Source organism: Mytilinidion resinicola (genome assembly GCF_010093595.1).
Source record: "Mytilinidion resinicola strain CBS 304.34 unplaced genomic scaffold BDZ99scaffold_13, whole genome shotgun sequence".
NCBI classification, from domain to species: Eukaryota; Fungi; Ascomycota; class Dothideomycetes; order Mytilinidiales; family Mytilinidiaceae; genus Mytilinidion; species Mytilinidion resinicola.
In genome coordinates, this window is record NW_022985449.1 from 350,669 (window position 1) to 363,771 (window position 13,103).

The 13,103-nt window shown below is 55.7% G+C and overlaps 3 protein-coding genes across 3 annotated transcripts; 1 reads left to right on the forward strand and 2 right to left on the reverse strand.

The window, feature by feature from the left end:
• Window positions 1-2,185: 2,185 nt before the first annotated feature.
• Window positions 2,186-6,014, reverse strand: BDZ99DRAFT_446476 (P-loop containing nucleoside triphosphate hydrolase protein; the record flags this gene model as incomplete). Its single annotated transcript, XM_033717970.1, has 6 exons — window positions 2,186-3,559; window positions 3,614-3,770; window positions 3,821-4,479; window positions 4,527-5,479; window positions 5,527-5,653; window positions 5,706-6,014. 6 exons carry the CDS (start codon window positions 6,012-6,014, stop codon window positions 2,186-2,188), a joined length of 3,579 nt encoding a protein of 1,192 aa, XP_033574647.1.
• Window positions 6,015-8,315: 2,301 nt separating this feature from the next.
• BDZ99DRAFT_478234 (uncharacterized protein) lies at window positions 8,316-8,781 on the forward strand (the record flags this gene model as incomplete). The annotated part of the gene is made up of 2 exons (XM_033722161.1): window positions 8,316-8,375; window positions 8,407-8,781. The coding sequence occupies 2 exons, from the start codon at window positions 8,316-8,318 to the stop codon at window positions 8,779-8,781; spliced, it is 435 nt and encodes a 144-aa protein (XP_033574648.1).
• Window positions 8,782-9,659: 878 nt separating this feature from the next.
• Window positions 9,660-11,792, reverse strand: BDZ99DRAFT_62615 (uncharacterized protein). The gene is made up of 3 exons (XM_033728777.1): window positions 11,267-11,792; window positions 11,125-11,214; window positions 9,660-11,070 (listed from the first exon to the last, which is right to left on the reverse strand). Exons 1-3 carry the CDS (start codon window positions 11,667-11,669, stop codon window positions 9,884-9,886), a joined length of 1,680 nt encoding a protein of 559 aa, XP_033574649.1. The 5' UTR covers window positions 11,670-11,792; the 3' UTR covers window positions 9,660-9,883.
• Between the last annotated feature and the right edge of the window lie 1,311 nt (window positions 11,793-13,103).

Consider the following 13,103-nt stretch of genomic DNA (forward strand, 5'->3'; position numbering starts at 1 on the left):
AGTATTGGAGGCTAGGGACGTAGTGGTGATGTGACTGCTGGAGTCGAAGGATCTCGACAATTCCGAAGTAAATGAGGTCCTGGTGGAGGGCGAAGCCCTGGTGGGGATTGAAGTTCTAGTAGAGATGGCAGTCATAGTTGATAGGGAACTGCTAGAACCTGCCTGAGGCGAAGTATTGGAAACTAGGGACGTAGTGATACAAGCCGCAGGGATCTCGGTGACTGTTATGTAGACAATGCTGCAGCATCCGAGGGCGGAAGCCGGCATTATGAGGGTTGTCAGAACACTGAAGCAAGTCCACCACATCAAAACAGCAAGCGCCGGGGTTGGGGCCGATATCCAACGCCGTGTTTGCAATATTCGAGGCTGCACAGGTTGAATGGGCGTGGGGTGGTTCGGTGCTGTAACAGCATGCGCAGTCTGAATGTCCTCATGGGCCGAATCTGTAGTCGACGTCGATGAGCTTTCCTCATCGGAGCTCTCAAAAGATTCTTTAGATGCCTCGCTGTGGCCTTGGTCTTCGTCATCGTCTCGGCTTTGGGCTGCAAGTTCCGCCATTCTGGGCGTATAGAGGCGGGGCCTGTTTGGGTCTTTGTTCACCGTAATGGAGGAAGGTATGTAGTGTATCCGATGCGGTGGATAGACGTTTTGCCAATTATGTTGAGAGGTTGAGGTCCTTCAGACAGTGCGATGAGGGCGGCAACAGAGAAGTAAATAGCCTCTGATTTGAAGGCTCCTTCTTCGTGCTGCCCGTGCCAGACCTCATATTGCAGCAGTTGCGATCCGGTTTTGCCGAGTCAACGACGGCGTCTGACTGACCCCAGCCCAGTAACGCAGATTGGAAATAAATCAAACCTGTGTACACTCTTTTGCCGCTGCCTGAGGTACCATAGCAAGTTTACCGATCGTTCAAGAGCTCTACTTCAAACGCTTTTCAGATTTCCGATAGTTTGTTGAAGCACCCCCTACGGCGGCAAGAAGACGTACACTACTGCAAATTGGTACCTTAGCTACTACTTACACGCGGACCTGAGTCTGAGTGCTCGCGTATTGCTTTTGACAATACAGGAAATAGCGTAAGACACTCCTAGGCGTTTGAACCTGATGAAATCGTGAATGTCAAATTCCAGAGGTTGGGAATTGGAGCCTTAGCTACTACTACTTACTCACAGATCTGAATCTGAGCTCTCGGACATTGCTTTTAACTACACGGGAAATAGCATGAGACACCCCCGAAGGTTTGAACCCAATGAAATCATGAATGTCAAGTTCCAGAGGCCGCGAATTGGAACGTGTAGAGACCGTCCCACTTAAGCTCTGACATTGATGAACTCACTCTCGGGCACGACCGCGTGAGGTGGCCCAGCCAGCTTACCGACTAATCAAGAGTCTCCAATTCGACCTCATTCCGAGTTCCGAAAGTATGTTGAAGCACCACAAGCGGTGGCATGAAGGTGTACACAGTTAGGGTTCTTAGATGTACCTTCATCCTTACATACCGCCACCGTCACGCTTGATATTTGAAAGGTATCAAGAAAACCTATGCCTACATAGTTCCAGTCTAGGCACGCTCGCTTGCCACCGCTTGAGATACTTCGGCGCGTTATAGAAAACTCAACGAGGTGTAAAGTCCTTGAGAGTTTGAATTGGAGAAGTTTCAAGTGCTTGCGGTTGACCTACTTGGCCGCTGTTTGTGGTGCTTCAGCATATCTTCATAAATCTGGAAGAGATGGAAACGACGGCGTGCCTAAATTTGTGCCCTCGTACTGCACTTGGCGTGCACGCTTCATTACCTTATCATCAATTTTTGTACGAGTGTCTAGCACTGCTTGAAGCGCTTCAGCGCATCGGAATTAATTTGAACAATAGCTCTTACGCCTAGTCCGTATACACCTGCTAGAGGTGGCAGGAGGATTTTCCGGTCACTGGGAAACGGTAGACTGCCACACGTGCAGAAATCGGAGGTGGCGAGCAAGAAAGAGGTATAAGGAGTGACGAACTGTTCAATAAACGCAGGAGATTATGACGTTTTCTCAGATGATGTGACGGGAAAAAACGATTCGATATGCCTCACCTACGCCGAAAAGAAAAAGATCTAAGAGTCATAACTCATCGAACCTACAGCTCAGTTTTACCCAACCAAACGCTATGCATATGCAAAAATAGATTACCGACACAACGCATTCTACTCATCCGCCCCCTCTTCCGTCGCCTCAACCCCCTTCTTTCCCCTCACCCACTCCCACCCCCTCCCAATCCACCTCTCCTTCACCATCTTCAACACCACATATGCGAGAATCCTATAAACAATCGTACACACCCCCAACGCCATCAACTGAATTCCCGTATCCCTCTCCAACTTATACGCCCTCAGCACCTGTTCGCCCGTAGTAAACGGACACTCCCCTCCCGGTAGTCGCTGCCACTCTTCACACGTAAACGTCTGGCCCCTGAATGCGTAGCCCACCAAATTTCCCACCAAATACTTTACAGGCGAGAGATAGTTGAACGCCTGCAGGAACTCCGGGATATCAAGCGACATAATCCCGCTCATGATCTGCGCGACAGAGAGGAAGACGGAGGTGACGTTGACGGCGAAGCCCGTGTGCGCAAAAAGCGTGTTAAACAAGATCCCTAAACTTTCCCCACAACTCACAATACAAAAGCAGTTATACGCAACGACGAAAAACACCTCCGCCGTTCGCGGCAGTCCACACGCGAGATCCGCTAATACTGCGAAGATAAGGCTTGACACGATTTCGAACGGCACCTCGACGATCGTGTACTGCAGGAAGAACGCCTCGACGCTGTACGCGCGGTCCTCGAACTCGCGGTAAAAGACGTCCTTCTCCCGCGGGTAGACAGCGACGTTCTGCAGCATGCCAACGAAGTATATGGGTGCGATTTCCTGGACGAAGCCGAGTCGGTTTTGCACGGCGAAGAAGTCGTTTTTGAGTGGCGCGAAGAAGAGGGCCACTACAAGGCCGAGGCCGACAACCTGCATGATGCGCGCGAGGATGAGGTCGGGCTGGCGGGAAAAGTTGAGGGTGGCGCGGTGGAGCAGAAGGGGCACGGAGACGCCGAGGGCGGCCATGCTACGTGCTAAACTCCCCAGCTCGGCAGGGGTGGAGATGGAGGTGGTAGGGGCGCGGGGAAATTTCTCAGAGCTCCACGACTCGATGAGATTGCGGACCTTGGCGCGGGAGGCGGCTTCGCGGGAGGAGTGCTGCAGGTCAACCGTAATGAGATCGAGGGCGAAGTCGGCGGGGTTGGTGGTGCGAGGGCAGGAGAAGCCTTGGGCGGCGAAGTGGGCGAGCATCGAGGGGCCAGGGCCTGCGTAGACGGGAGAGCCGCCGCGCGCCAGGAGTAGGACGTTGCCGAAGTGGGAGAAAAGATCGGAACGTGATTGGTGGATGGTGAGAATTACGGTGCGGCCTTCGTCTGCGAGACCGCGGAGGACGTCGATGATAGATGAGGCCGTGAAGGCGTCGAGGCCGGAAGTAGGCTCGTCTAGGAGAAGGACTCGGGGGTCGGTGAGGATTTGGACGGCAATGGTCACCTAGAGGATGTCAGCGATCAAGGAGAGAGATTTAAGAGAAGAAATTGACCCTACCCTTCTCTTCTCACCACCACTGATTCCCTTGATGAGCTCACTTCCGATTAGATTATCGGCACAGTCTTTGAGGCCCATCTTCAGGAGAACGGACTCCGCCCTTCCATGCTTCTCCTCTTTCGACATCCATTTTGGCAGTCGAAGTCTTGCGGCGAACCTGTTCAGAAGTGTTAGTATAGTTTTAGTTATCCATTTTGTTTGTCCAACCTCAGAGTCTCTCGAACAGTCAAGGATGATAACAGAGCGTCATCGTCTTGCGTAACGAACGAGCAGATCGACTGCACCACTTGTTCTGAAGGTATGGCTCCATTGAAGACGAGATGTCCAAAAAACTGATACTTGGTTGTAAAATCGTCCTTCAGCCTCTTCGCCATTGAATTGAGCAACGAAGTCTTGCCGCTTCCAGACGGACCCATGATAACATTAAGAACGCCAGGCTGGAACTCCGCCGTGACTGGTTTCAGGATTGCCATATCTTTGATTTTCTTTCCATACCAGGACCTTTTCTCGATATCCAGCGCGTACCCATCAAGTCGAACAGTGACAGTTCTGACCTCATCGTTAGATTTTGCAGTCATATTTTCTTTCCCAGCAGACTCGTCTGAATCGGTTGGTCGTGCGCGTGAGATCTTCATCTCGGTTTTTAAGAGACGGAGAAGGACGGCAGCTAGAAGATAGAAGAATACTGCGAATCCAAGCAACGCGATTATTGGACGCCATATCCAATTAGATGGCATTCCTAGAGAGTTCATTATGTAGTTTCCTGTGTACTGCTTACAAGCAGGATTTGAAGGGCCGCCGGCCTCGGGACAGTCGTAGAAGTAGCCGACGAACTCATTGGCTACGAGGGCTCCAAACGCGTAGAACTATATCTCATAAGCATGAACCTGCAGAAAAAAGAAGCTTTACTTACAACATAAGCAATCCACTTTGTCCATCGCACGTAAACGGGTATCGTATTGGACTGAATGAAGTAACCGCAAGCCATCGACTGGAGGGTATACGCAAGATTGGCGACCAAGGACGCTCCGGCAAAGTGCCGCGAGATAGCAATGCATACGGTGGCAAAACAGACAGCAATGTACTGCTCAAGCAACATGACGGCAAAGAAGGTCATGAATTGGGAGCCGTCCGTACGGAAGCCAGTCATGAAGTAGAAAATGATTGAAAAAATAAGAGGAACAGGAATATCTTCCGTGAAAAGACGGGCAAGCCTCCTGCTAAGTAAGAAAGCTGGCACACCTACTACACCTTCACCTCTCTCTCGATCAAAGACTTCAATATCTACTGTGAGTCGGTATGTTTCAAATAGCAGTATTAGATATCCTTGAAGAGATGAAGCGTTATATAAAGCGCCCTGGCGAGATCTTATGCCGGATAAGCTGCCGTCGAGCTGGTAGAAGATGACACCTGAGATGACTGCCATGGAAATGGCCTCGACCAGACTGCCAAACATGCCCATTGGATCTCGAATTGTGACGATCCATGTTCGAGCTGTTAGTACTCGTGTCTGACGTAGGACTGCGGAATGATAGGCCTCAGATTTCTTGGAGCTGCTGATTGGGTCGGTCGCCGAAGCCTCTTCGGTCGAGTCTGAGAATGGATTGCGGATCGTGCGTTCCTTCCATGCTGCTTTGATGTGCTCTACTCGCTCGGAAGAAGCCGTCTCTAGTTCTGGAGTCCGAGAATCGATGGCCACGATATCTATCAGATGCTCCGCTGGGTTCACGAAAGGCGGGAGCTCATATCCCAGGGCAGCAAAATAAGGCAGACATTGATCTGCAGGGCCTGAGAATGCTGGGGTTCCTTTCGTAAGCAGCACAAGATTGTCAAACAAACTCCATATCTCTGAGCGAGGTTGATGGACTGATAGCGTTAGTGGATCGTTTCAAGGTTTACAGATGGGCAATTACTTGTCAATATGATGGTACGTCCTTTCCCAGCAAGATTCTTCAGCGTTCTCACCAACTGAAAAGCACTCGTAGCATCTAACCCCGTGGTAGGCTCGTCCAAAAACAGCACTGATGGATTCGCAAGTAACTACATGGTCTCATCAGCTTCACACAGAGAAGCATGTGCTCGTCCCACGCACCTGAACGCCAATGCTTGTCCTCCGCTTCTCCCCTCCGCTGCAGCCTTTGTGGGCATGGTTTCCAATCCTCGTATCGGCAGCCTCTTTCAGCCCCAGCTCCAGGATAACCTCCTCAACCACCTGCCGCCTCTCCTCCCTGCTCACAGACGAGGGGAGGCGCAGATCGGCGGAGTACTGCAGCGTCTCCCGCACGGTTAGGGAGGGAATCAGCACATCCTGCTGCATGACATAGGCACTCCGCACGCTCGTGAAGTCGTGGTGCCCGTTGAAGGACGTGGTGCCTGTGACAGACAGTCGAGATCCATGCATGCGCCGGGACATGACGTTCAACATCGATGTCTTCCCGCTCCCGCTCCCCCCGATGATGGCAGTCAGGGACCCGCTCGGCATGTCCGCCGAGACGTGGTCTAATATGGCCTTCACATGGCAGGGGGCCTTGCCGGACGAGTCTCCGCTCTGTCGCTTTCTCACGAGACCTGCGACCAGCGCAGCGGGCCCGGCGTTGGAGTCGTCGAGGGTGACAGATAAATTTCTGATGCGCACATCGACTGGGGCAACAGCCCGGAGAGAGATCTGGTTGTCGTCGGCGGACGCGGTGCTGTGCGAGTGCCCAACGGGTGGGTGCAACGACGCTGTCGTCTGGGTGTCGTGGAGAGTGGGGCGCACTCCGTCGCCCCTCACGGCTGGCTCTGTGGTTATCTTCTCGCGGTCCATGGCCTCGTCGTCATCGGATCAGGGTGAGTGCAGGAGGATGTCGCGGCAGCGGCAGGCAGGGCGAGCCATGGTGTTTGTGGGAGATGTCTCTCCGTCGTCGACTCGCCGTCGTGGCGACGATATTAGGGCATCACGGCGAGGCCGTTAGCGATGTGTTAGCGATGTGTTAGCGATGTTAGTGGGTTGCTTCTTCTGCGGCTCGCCTCGCTGTCGAAGTCGCACTGTGGCCTTGCATCTCCAGGACTCCGCTCTCGGCTCGCAACCGACCATGGAGCCTTCGCACGCGAGCGGAAGGTGGTCGGGAATCGACAGAGCCAAGCCTCCATGGGCGGCGGCAATTGGCGACGTTCCAGAATCCCAGATGCCTCACACCGCCTAGCGGCAGCCGTTGGTGGGCCTCCTTGGCCCTCTTCTCCCCGCGACTCCAACAGCGGAGGGCGGGGAGACCTCCTCAGCGTCACACTGGCTGCGAGAGCTGCAACGGTCCGCAGCCTTCACGGTGCGATCAGGGATGGCGGCAAGCGACCCTGCTCGGCACCGTTTGTTGTCAGGCGGGAGTGTCCGCCGGAGCTAGAGTTAGTACCATGTCGTTCATGCTACCTTTGTACACAGTAACAGCCCGGTCTAACTCGAGACTGCCTTCATAAGCTCCATTATATTACCGCTTGTCAGTTCCGGCCCATGGCCACATCATCGGGGCTCGTCAAACTAAGATGGAGGGCTCATCAACCTCCCGGAGTGCTCCCGTCGACTGACCCCCTATACACTCTCTAATATAAGCATCATCGAAGCCTGAAGTAGGCTTAGTAGGATGAGCTTACCCAGCCGACACGCCGGCACTCGAGAGCTTCGCACCTGCAATTCCATCGTGCCCTGTCCTGCGTCGCCTCTGGAAAAGACCCCGAGCCATCCTGGACGATCGCCACGGAGCATTTCTCTGATCTCTCCTTTCTGCACTGGGACTGCAACCGTCACCACGGGAGATTTTTCAGTGGTCCGCAACCATGCTGCATCCATGGAGATACATAGTACTAAGTGGCTGCGTTGCCGAAAGCTCTCTTTTATATTGAAGCAGCTAACCTGATATACATGTTTCATCTTGACCGTGCCCACGCCTGGCATCAGGGTTCCCCCACGTCCGAGCTCGTAGGAGCCTCCCTCCATGATTCAGTTTCAACGGCGATGGGACTGCTGCGCCGCACATATGCAGTCCGCTCCAAGGTCCACACGCCTGACGAATCTTTGCTGTGCCTGATCCTCTATTCCCGCAGCAGGGGCGGCTCCGTCCATTCCAGAAGAGACCTCCTCACACTTCCAGTCGCCTGGCCACACAAGACCTGCGAATGCGGTCTGGCAACCCTGACGATGTCAGCAATGCGTGCTTACAACAGCGCCCTTAACCGACCGCATGATGAGGATGATTATATTTGCCCCCTCGATGCGGCAGTCAGAGCGTGTTGAAAGAGGAAACATGCCGCCTCTGGTGCTGAGAGTTCGTAATCGAGACCCTGTAGGGCTGTCGAGACGCCAGTCCGGCTAATTACGGCGGTGCCATGTGGTTGAAGCTGACTGCGGTAAGGACCACAGCTCCACGTGGGCTCGCAACAGAACCCAATCCCACCGTTGCTCGACCTGTTGATCCGATGCCGCTGACAGCGAACCCGGAACGCAGCAATGCAGTGCCATCACCTTGCTTGTCAGATGCGCGCTCACGCCGTGCCTGGAGGATGCAGGACAACACACCTCCGTGCGAATCGAGGAAAGGGCCCTACGACACCAGTCAGAACCATATCGTCAGAAAGCACATAGGGCTGTGCTCGTCCGGGACCCGCCGGGAACTCTCACTCACCTTTTAGCATCACATGGCTGTACGTCTCACGCCTTTTCCCAACCACGATGCTCAATCAGGCCAAACTCGTCGTCCCCCGACGTCATCTCAGGCCATTCTCAGCAGCGGTGAGCTATGGTATAGCCAAACTCCCCCTAGTCTGTAGACTGCAAGCGTCGATCGTTGGAAATCCCTTGGAATCCCGAAGTTCCCTTTGCATCAGAAAAAAATGGTGATATTGCGACCCCCGCCGCCCCCACGTCTCTTTCCCTTTCCGCTCGCCTCGCCCCATACTTCTGGGACGATGCGCAACGATCACCAACCTCCTCCGCTGCCCCCGTCCGGGTTCCTGAAAAGAGCAGCGAAGCTCCGCGTTTCTCCACAGACTCTGCTGGGGAAAGCCAGCGGGCATGGCAGGCAGGGTCCACGCGAAACCACACCCCGGAATCCTTGCTTCCCGCCCCGGCTGAAGGGACGGCTATTTGCCCGCATGTGTGTGCAGCGCGGACGCCCAACCCAGCCAGCGGCCGTTGAAGGGCGCCCAGGCCGAGGCTTGGTTTGCGTTCGGCGGCCGCTAGCTCGGGAGTGAGCGGTCGTCTGTCTCACGCGTTCAGGCCGCTACAGTAAACAAGTGGTATGTGTTATGGGGAGATCCTGGCCCGACTCCCTCTCACCACCCCGCATCCCGCCGGAACAGCCACGAGCCTGGCGCCGGATGGGTGAGGGAATGTGGGCTATCGCATGATTAGCCAGGCTCTCTCAGAGGCAAGCCTGTGCATTCTTGAGGCCCAGCAGCAGCACCACCACCCAGGACCCGCACTGCACTCCCGAATGGACCCTACATAGTAGGATGTGCTGCACAATGATGCAAGCCGCAACGGCATTGGAGGATAAAATCTTCGTGTATGGTTGATATTTGCATACTGCGCGCCCCGTATTGGATGCATGCGCATAGTATGCGCGCATCGCCTCCAACGAGACGCGAGTATCCGTAAGTAGTGTACTGTGCTGTCCTATCCGCGGCCGATCCAATCGAAGAAAAAAAAAAGCGAAGATGTGCGCGCACTGCGATGCGGCGAAAAAGAACCTCCCAGCCGTTTCCATGTTTGTGAAATGGTTCCTAGAATCGCAAAAGACGAGAGATGAGACGGACAACATGATAGGGATATCAAAAACGCAGCAAAACATGGATCGCACAACGCAAAAATATCGCGAGATACGCAGGAGAATTTTTGACCAGATCCCCGCCGCCCCGCCAGCCCAAAAAGGTTGCAGTGATACAGACCGCCTCCCAAGTTTCCTAACCCCCCCAGAACCCGAACCAATCCAAAACCAAGCCCAATGCAAAGAAAAGTGAGAGATTCCAAGAAACAGGCCAATCCAGAGCTCCGCCACCCCGTTTGATATGTGAACCCAGAAAACCTAGCACCGAGCTGCCCCCCGTCCCACGAAACCAATTAACAGGACGGTTCGAATATTGCAGAACGCTGAACGCCCCCATCCGCGTCGCGCCAAGACCATGTGCATTTCCCTGCCTTTCCGTCCATAGAACACCCGCAATACCATATCCTTTCCCTTTCGTATCACATCCCATTCCCGCCTTTTGATAAGCCTTCCCATTCATTGCCGATCGTGTTCATGTGATAAGGAAATCCCACCCCTGGTTCGAGATAATCGTCTCCCAGTCCCAGCTGTCCGTGTCCCCCTTATCCATCATCTCCCACACCTTCTCCACAACCGCGCGCGTGTACTTGATGTTGCCGAGCTGGGAGTAACTCTCCAGCCCCTCGAACGCCTGTAGGATTTCTGGGCGCTGCTCGGCTTCGAACGCTGCACAGCCAAGGAGGAAGAGTGGCATTAGGAGGATACTTTGGGTAGAGCTGTCGGAGGGTAGTTGCCGGAGATAGAAGAGCCCCTCATCCACGGCGTCTTTGAGGTTTTGACTCGGTACGGAGGGGAGAATGGTGCGGTGGAGGTAGAGCCACGTGCATTGCCGGTAGAGCATCGAGGCCGTGTAGCGCGGCGTGTCTTCCGGCTGTACGCAGACCCAGCTCCTCAGCCCTGCATCGATAGCCTGCGCATCACTCAGGATCTGGTAGTCCACCAGCGGCTTGAGGCTCTGATCGCGCCGCGCACGGATCTTATCACGCAGCTGGCGGATCTTAGAGATGTAGCCGAAGAGGCCGTCGACGACGCCGAGGAGCGCGCCGGCCTCTGGCTGGATCATAAACTGCGGGAGCTGGAAGTCTTCCATCATGAGAACGGAGCGGCGGTCGAGCGAGGTGACGGAGTTCAAGGCATCGTGGTAGATGAAGAACTCGAAGAGGAAGGATTGGAATTCTTGGTTGGGGGACTTCTGCGTCTGGATGAGGTGCTTGGCGGCGTCCATGTGGGGGCGGTATTCGCCGTTGACTTCGCCGGCGCAGATGGAGCGGAGGCAGAGGACGAGGGTCTGGGCGACGGTTGGGTCTTCGATGAGGGCGGTGGTGTCGCCGGATATTGATCGGGCCATATTCTTTTCGGTCCGGAGGTTCTCTAGTGCACACTGGAAGTGATGGTACTGCCTTTCTTGGAATGACGAGTTTGGCTCCCGTGCCGCAAGGTGGGATCCTGCGAGACAGAGCAACGAGTGCATCAGGCCGCGGTGTCGGATAGCCATCGGCAGCAGAATCTCCTTGAACGGGTTTTGCTTGTCAGTAAACAAACTCAGCACTCTGCTGACATTGAAATTGAAATGATCAAGGAAGAATCGGTCCAGATCCGTTTCGACACCTTCGATCAAGAGAGGCAGTTCGCGAGGGCGGTCGAAGCTGACCCGGCGACCTACTATAGTCCTTAGTATAGTGGCAATGTCGTTTCCTGAGTCGTCCTCCGTACCTTCGATGATGGCGCGTTGCTTTCCACTCCTCCAATAATCTTTGGGCGGATACCCTTCGCAGTGGACATTGTTCTTCTGACAATGGATACCTGGTCACGTTAGCATCACATAATACAGATTGGTAGGGGTATCGTCTCGTACAGTGAGGCTTGGTCTCGTCGCATTTCTTTTTCCGCCGTCGACAGGTGATGCATCCTGTCTTCGAACGGCCTTTCGGAGGCTTCGTGGTTGAAGTCGCTTGCGTAATGGGGTGTTTGCGCGGTCGTCCTCGCGGTCGTTTCACAATGCCTCGGTTTGGTGAGGGAAGTGGGTCCCCAGCAGACGACTCAAACTTCACGTCTCCCACCTCGCCGTCGTCGAGTTCCTCAATCTTGGGCACAACATCGTCGCCTGGCGTTTCGCGCAGACTCGTCAGCGTGATACTGAAAGTGGGCGTGTTCCTCGACGACTCGGTGGACGACGGCGACGCCTGCGAGGATGAGCTGATACTCATACGACTGTGGGTGCTGGGCGGCGCGGGTCCGAAGACGACCTCGTTGGCCATGCGAAAGGAGCGTCGCTCGACGGCGTGGGCAAAGAACGGGGAGGTAGGGCTGTGCTCCGACGGCGTAGGCCAGATGTCCGATTCTGACGAAGGGGGGGTGAAGTCCTGCTCAGCAGCGGGTGCGGCAGCTCTATCACGAGCAGGCCAGTCTGCGAACGCAGACGAGGAATGTGTGGTAGCAATCTTGACGGTTGGAGAGAGATCCAGGAGGCTCGAGGGTTGGCGACAGCCAGAGAACGGCGCGAGACTACAGCACCATGCGGCGGGTAGTGTTAAACCGTTCGTGAGGAGTGCTCAGATCGCCGCTTTGACAGAGGCAGCGCTGGGCGGAGGAACTACCCTTAGCGACGCTGCTCCGCAGGCTGCCTATGCTTCTTCGGGCGGTGGAGGTCTGGAGGACCAGACGGCGGACGGGTGCAGCTGGCCTCGCATAGGCACGGGGCGGGGTGGTGAGGGAGAGTACGTATAGGAAGAAATAGCAGTAGAGGAGACAGTGGAGCGGGCTGGGTGTAGCGGGAGGGGGAGCGAGAGAATAAGGGCACAACTGTGGAGAAGCCCCCCAGCAGCAGAACGATGCACGGCGCCGGTCGTTGCCCTCGGCCACGCTGCGGGCGCGAACTGGTTTAACTAAGGCGCCTGGGTGAAGGTAGGCCCAGAATGCTGGGAGCGCGGCGAGAGGTGCGCTCCAGGGCTCGCCGGGCGGCCCTAGCCCAAACCCAATGCCTGAAAGGCCCTCTCGATCGATCATGCTCTGCCCCGAGGGCCTACGAAGCCTCCAGCCAAACCGGCTCCTGCTGCTGTGAGGGGTCATGGACTCGCCGCCGTCGCCGTGCTGTCCCCAGATGCTGCTCCGTGCTCGCTGTCCCATATGCCCCTCCCGCGCCCGGCACGCTCCAGCATCGAGCCACTGACCAGCCGGCCCTCGAAGCTGGGCTGGGACGGAGCCGGGCAATCCCTGTGCTCGCACTTCCGCATTCTCTCTCCTGCAGCGCCGAGGAATTGCAGGCGACAGGGTCGAGGGTGATCTGCTGAGACGGCCCCAAAGCCATCTACCGCAGCCCGCCCACCGCAGCCACTTTCGCCGTCGTTGGGTCTGCTAACGACCTCTACTCGCAGGCCCCAGATCGCGGGCTCCAAACGAACGCAGCCATGTCGGTGCTGCCCGCCACCGTGTCCGCCTCTGGGGCCGCCGATGCTGTCCGTGTGCTGACTCCCCGCGTCGAGGCCGGCGTCGTCGCTTTCCCCTCCTGCTCACGCTGACATGGTCGGCTGCTTCTAGGACGCGGACGGCTATGCGCAATATTGGAGAGGCGTAAACCTCGCTTCAGACCGGAGCACGCTTCGCAACCGCGCACGTCCGACGTTTGGAGCAGCCGCAAAAAGCATGGTCTTGACCTGCGCCTCATCGTAGATCCTGGGGACGAGGAGTGGGGA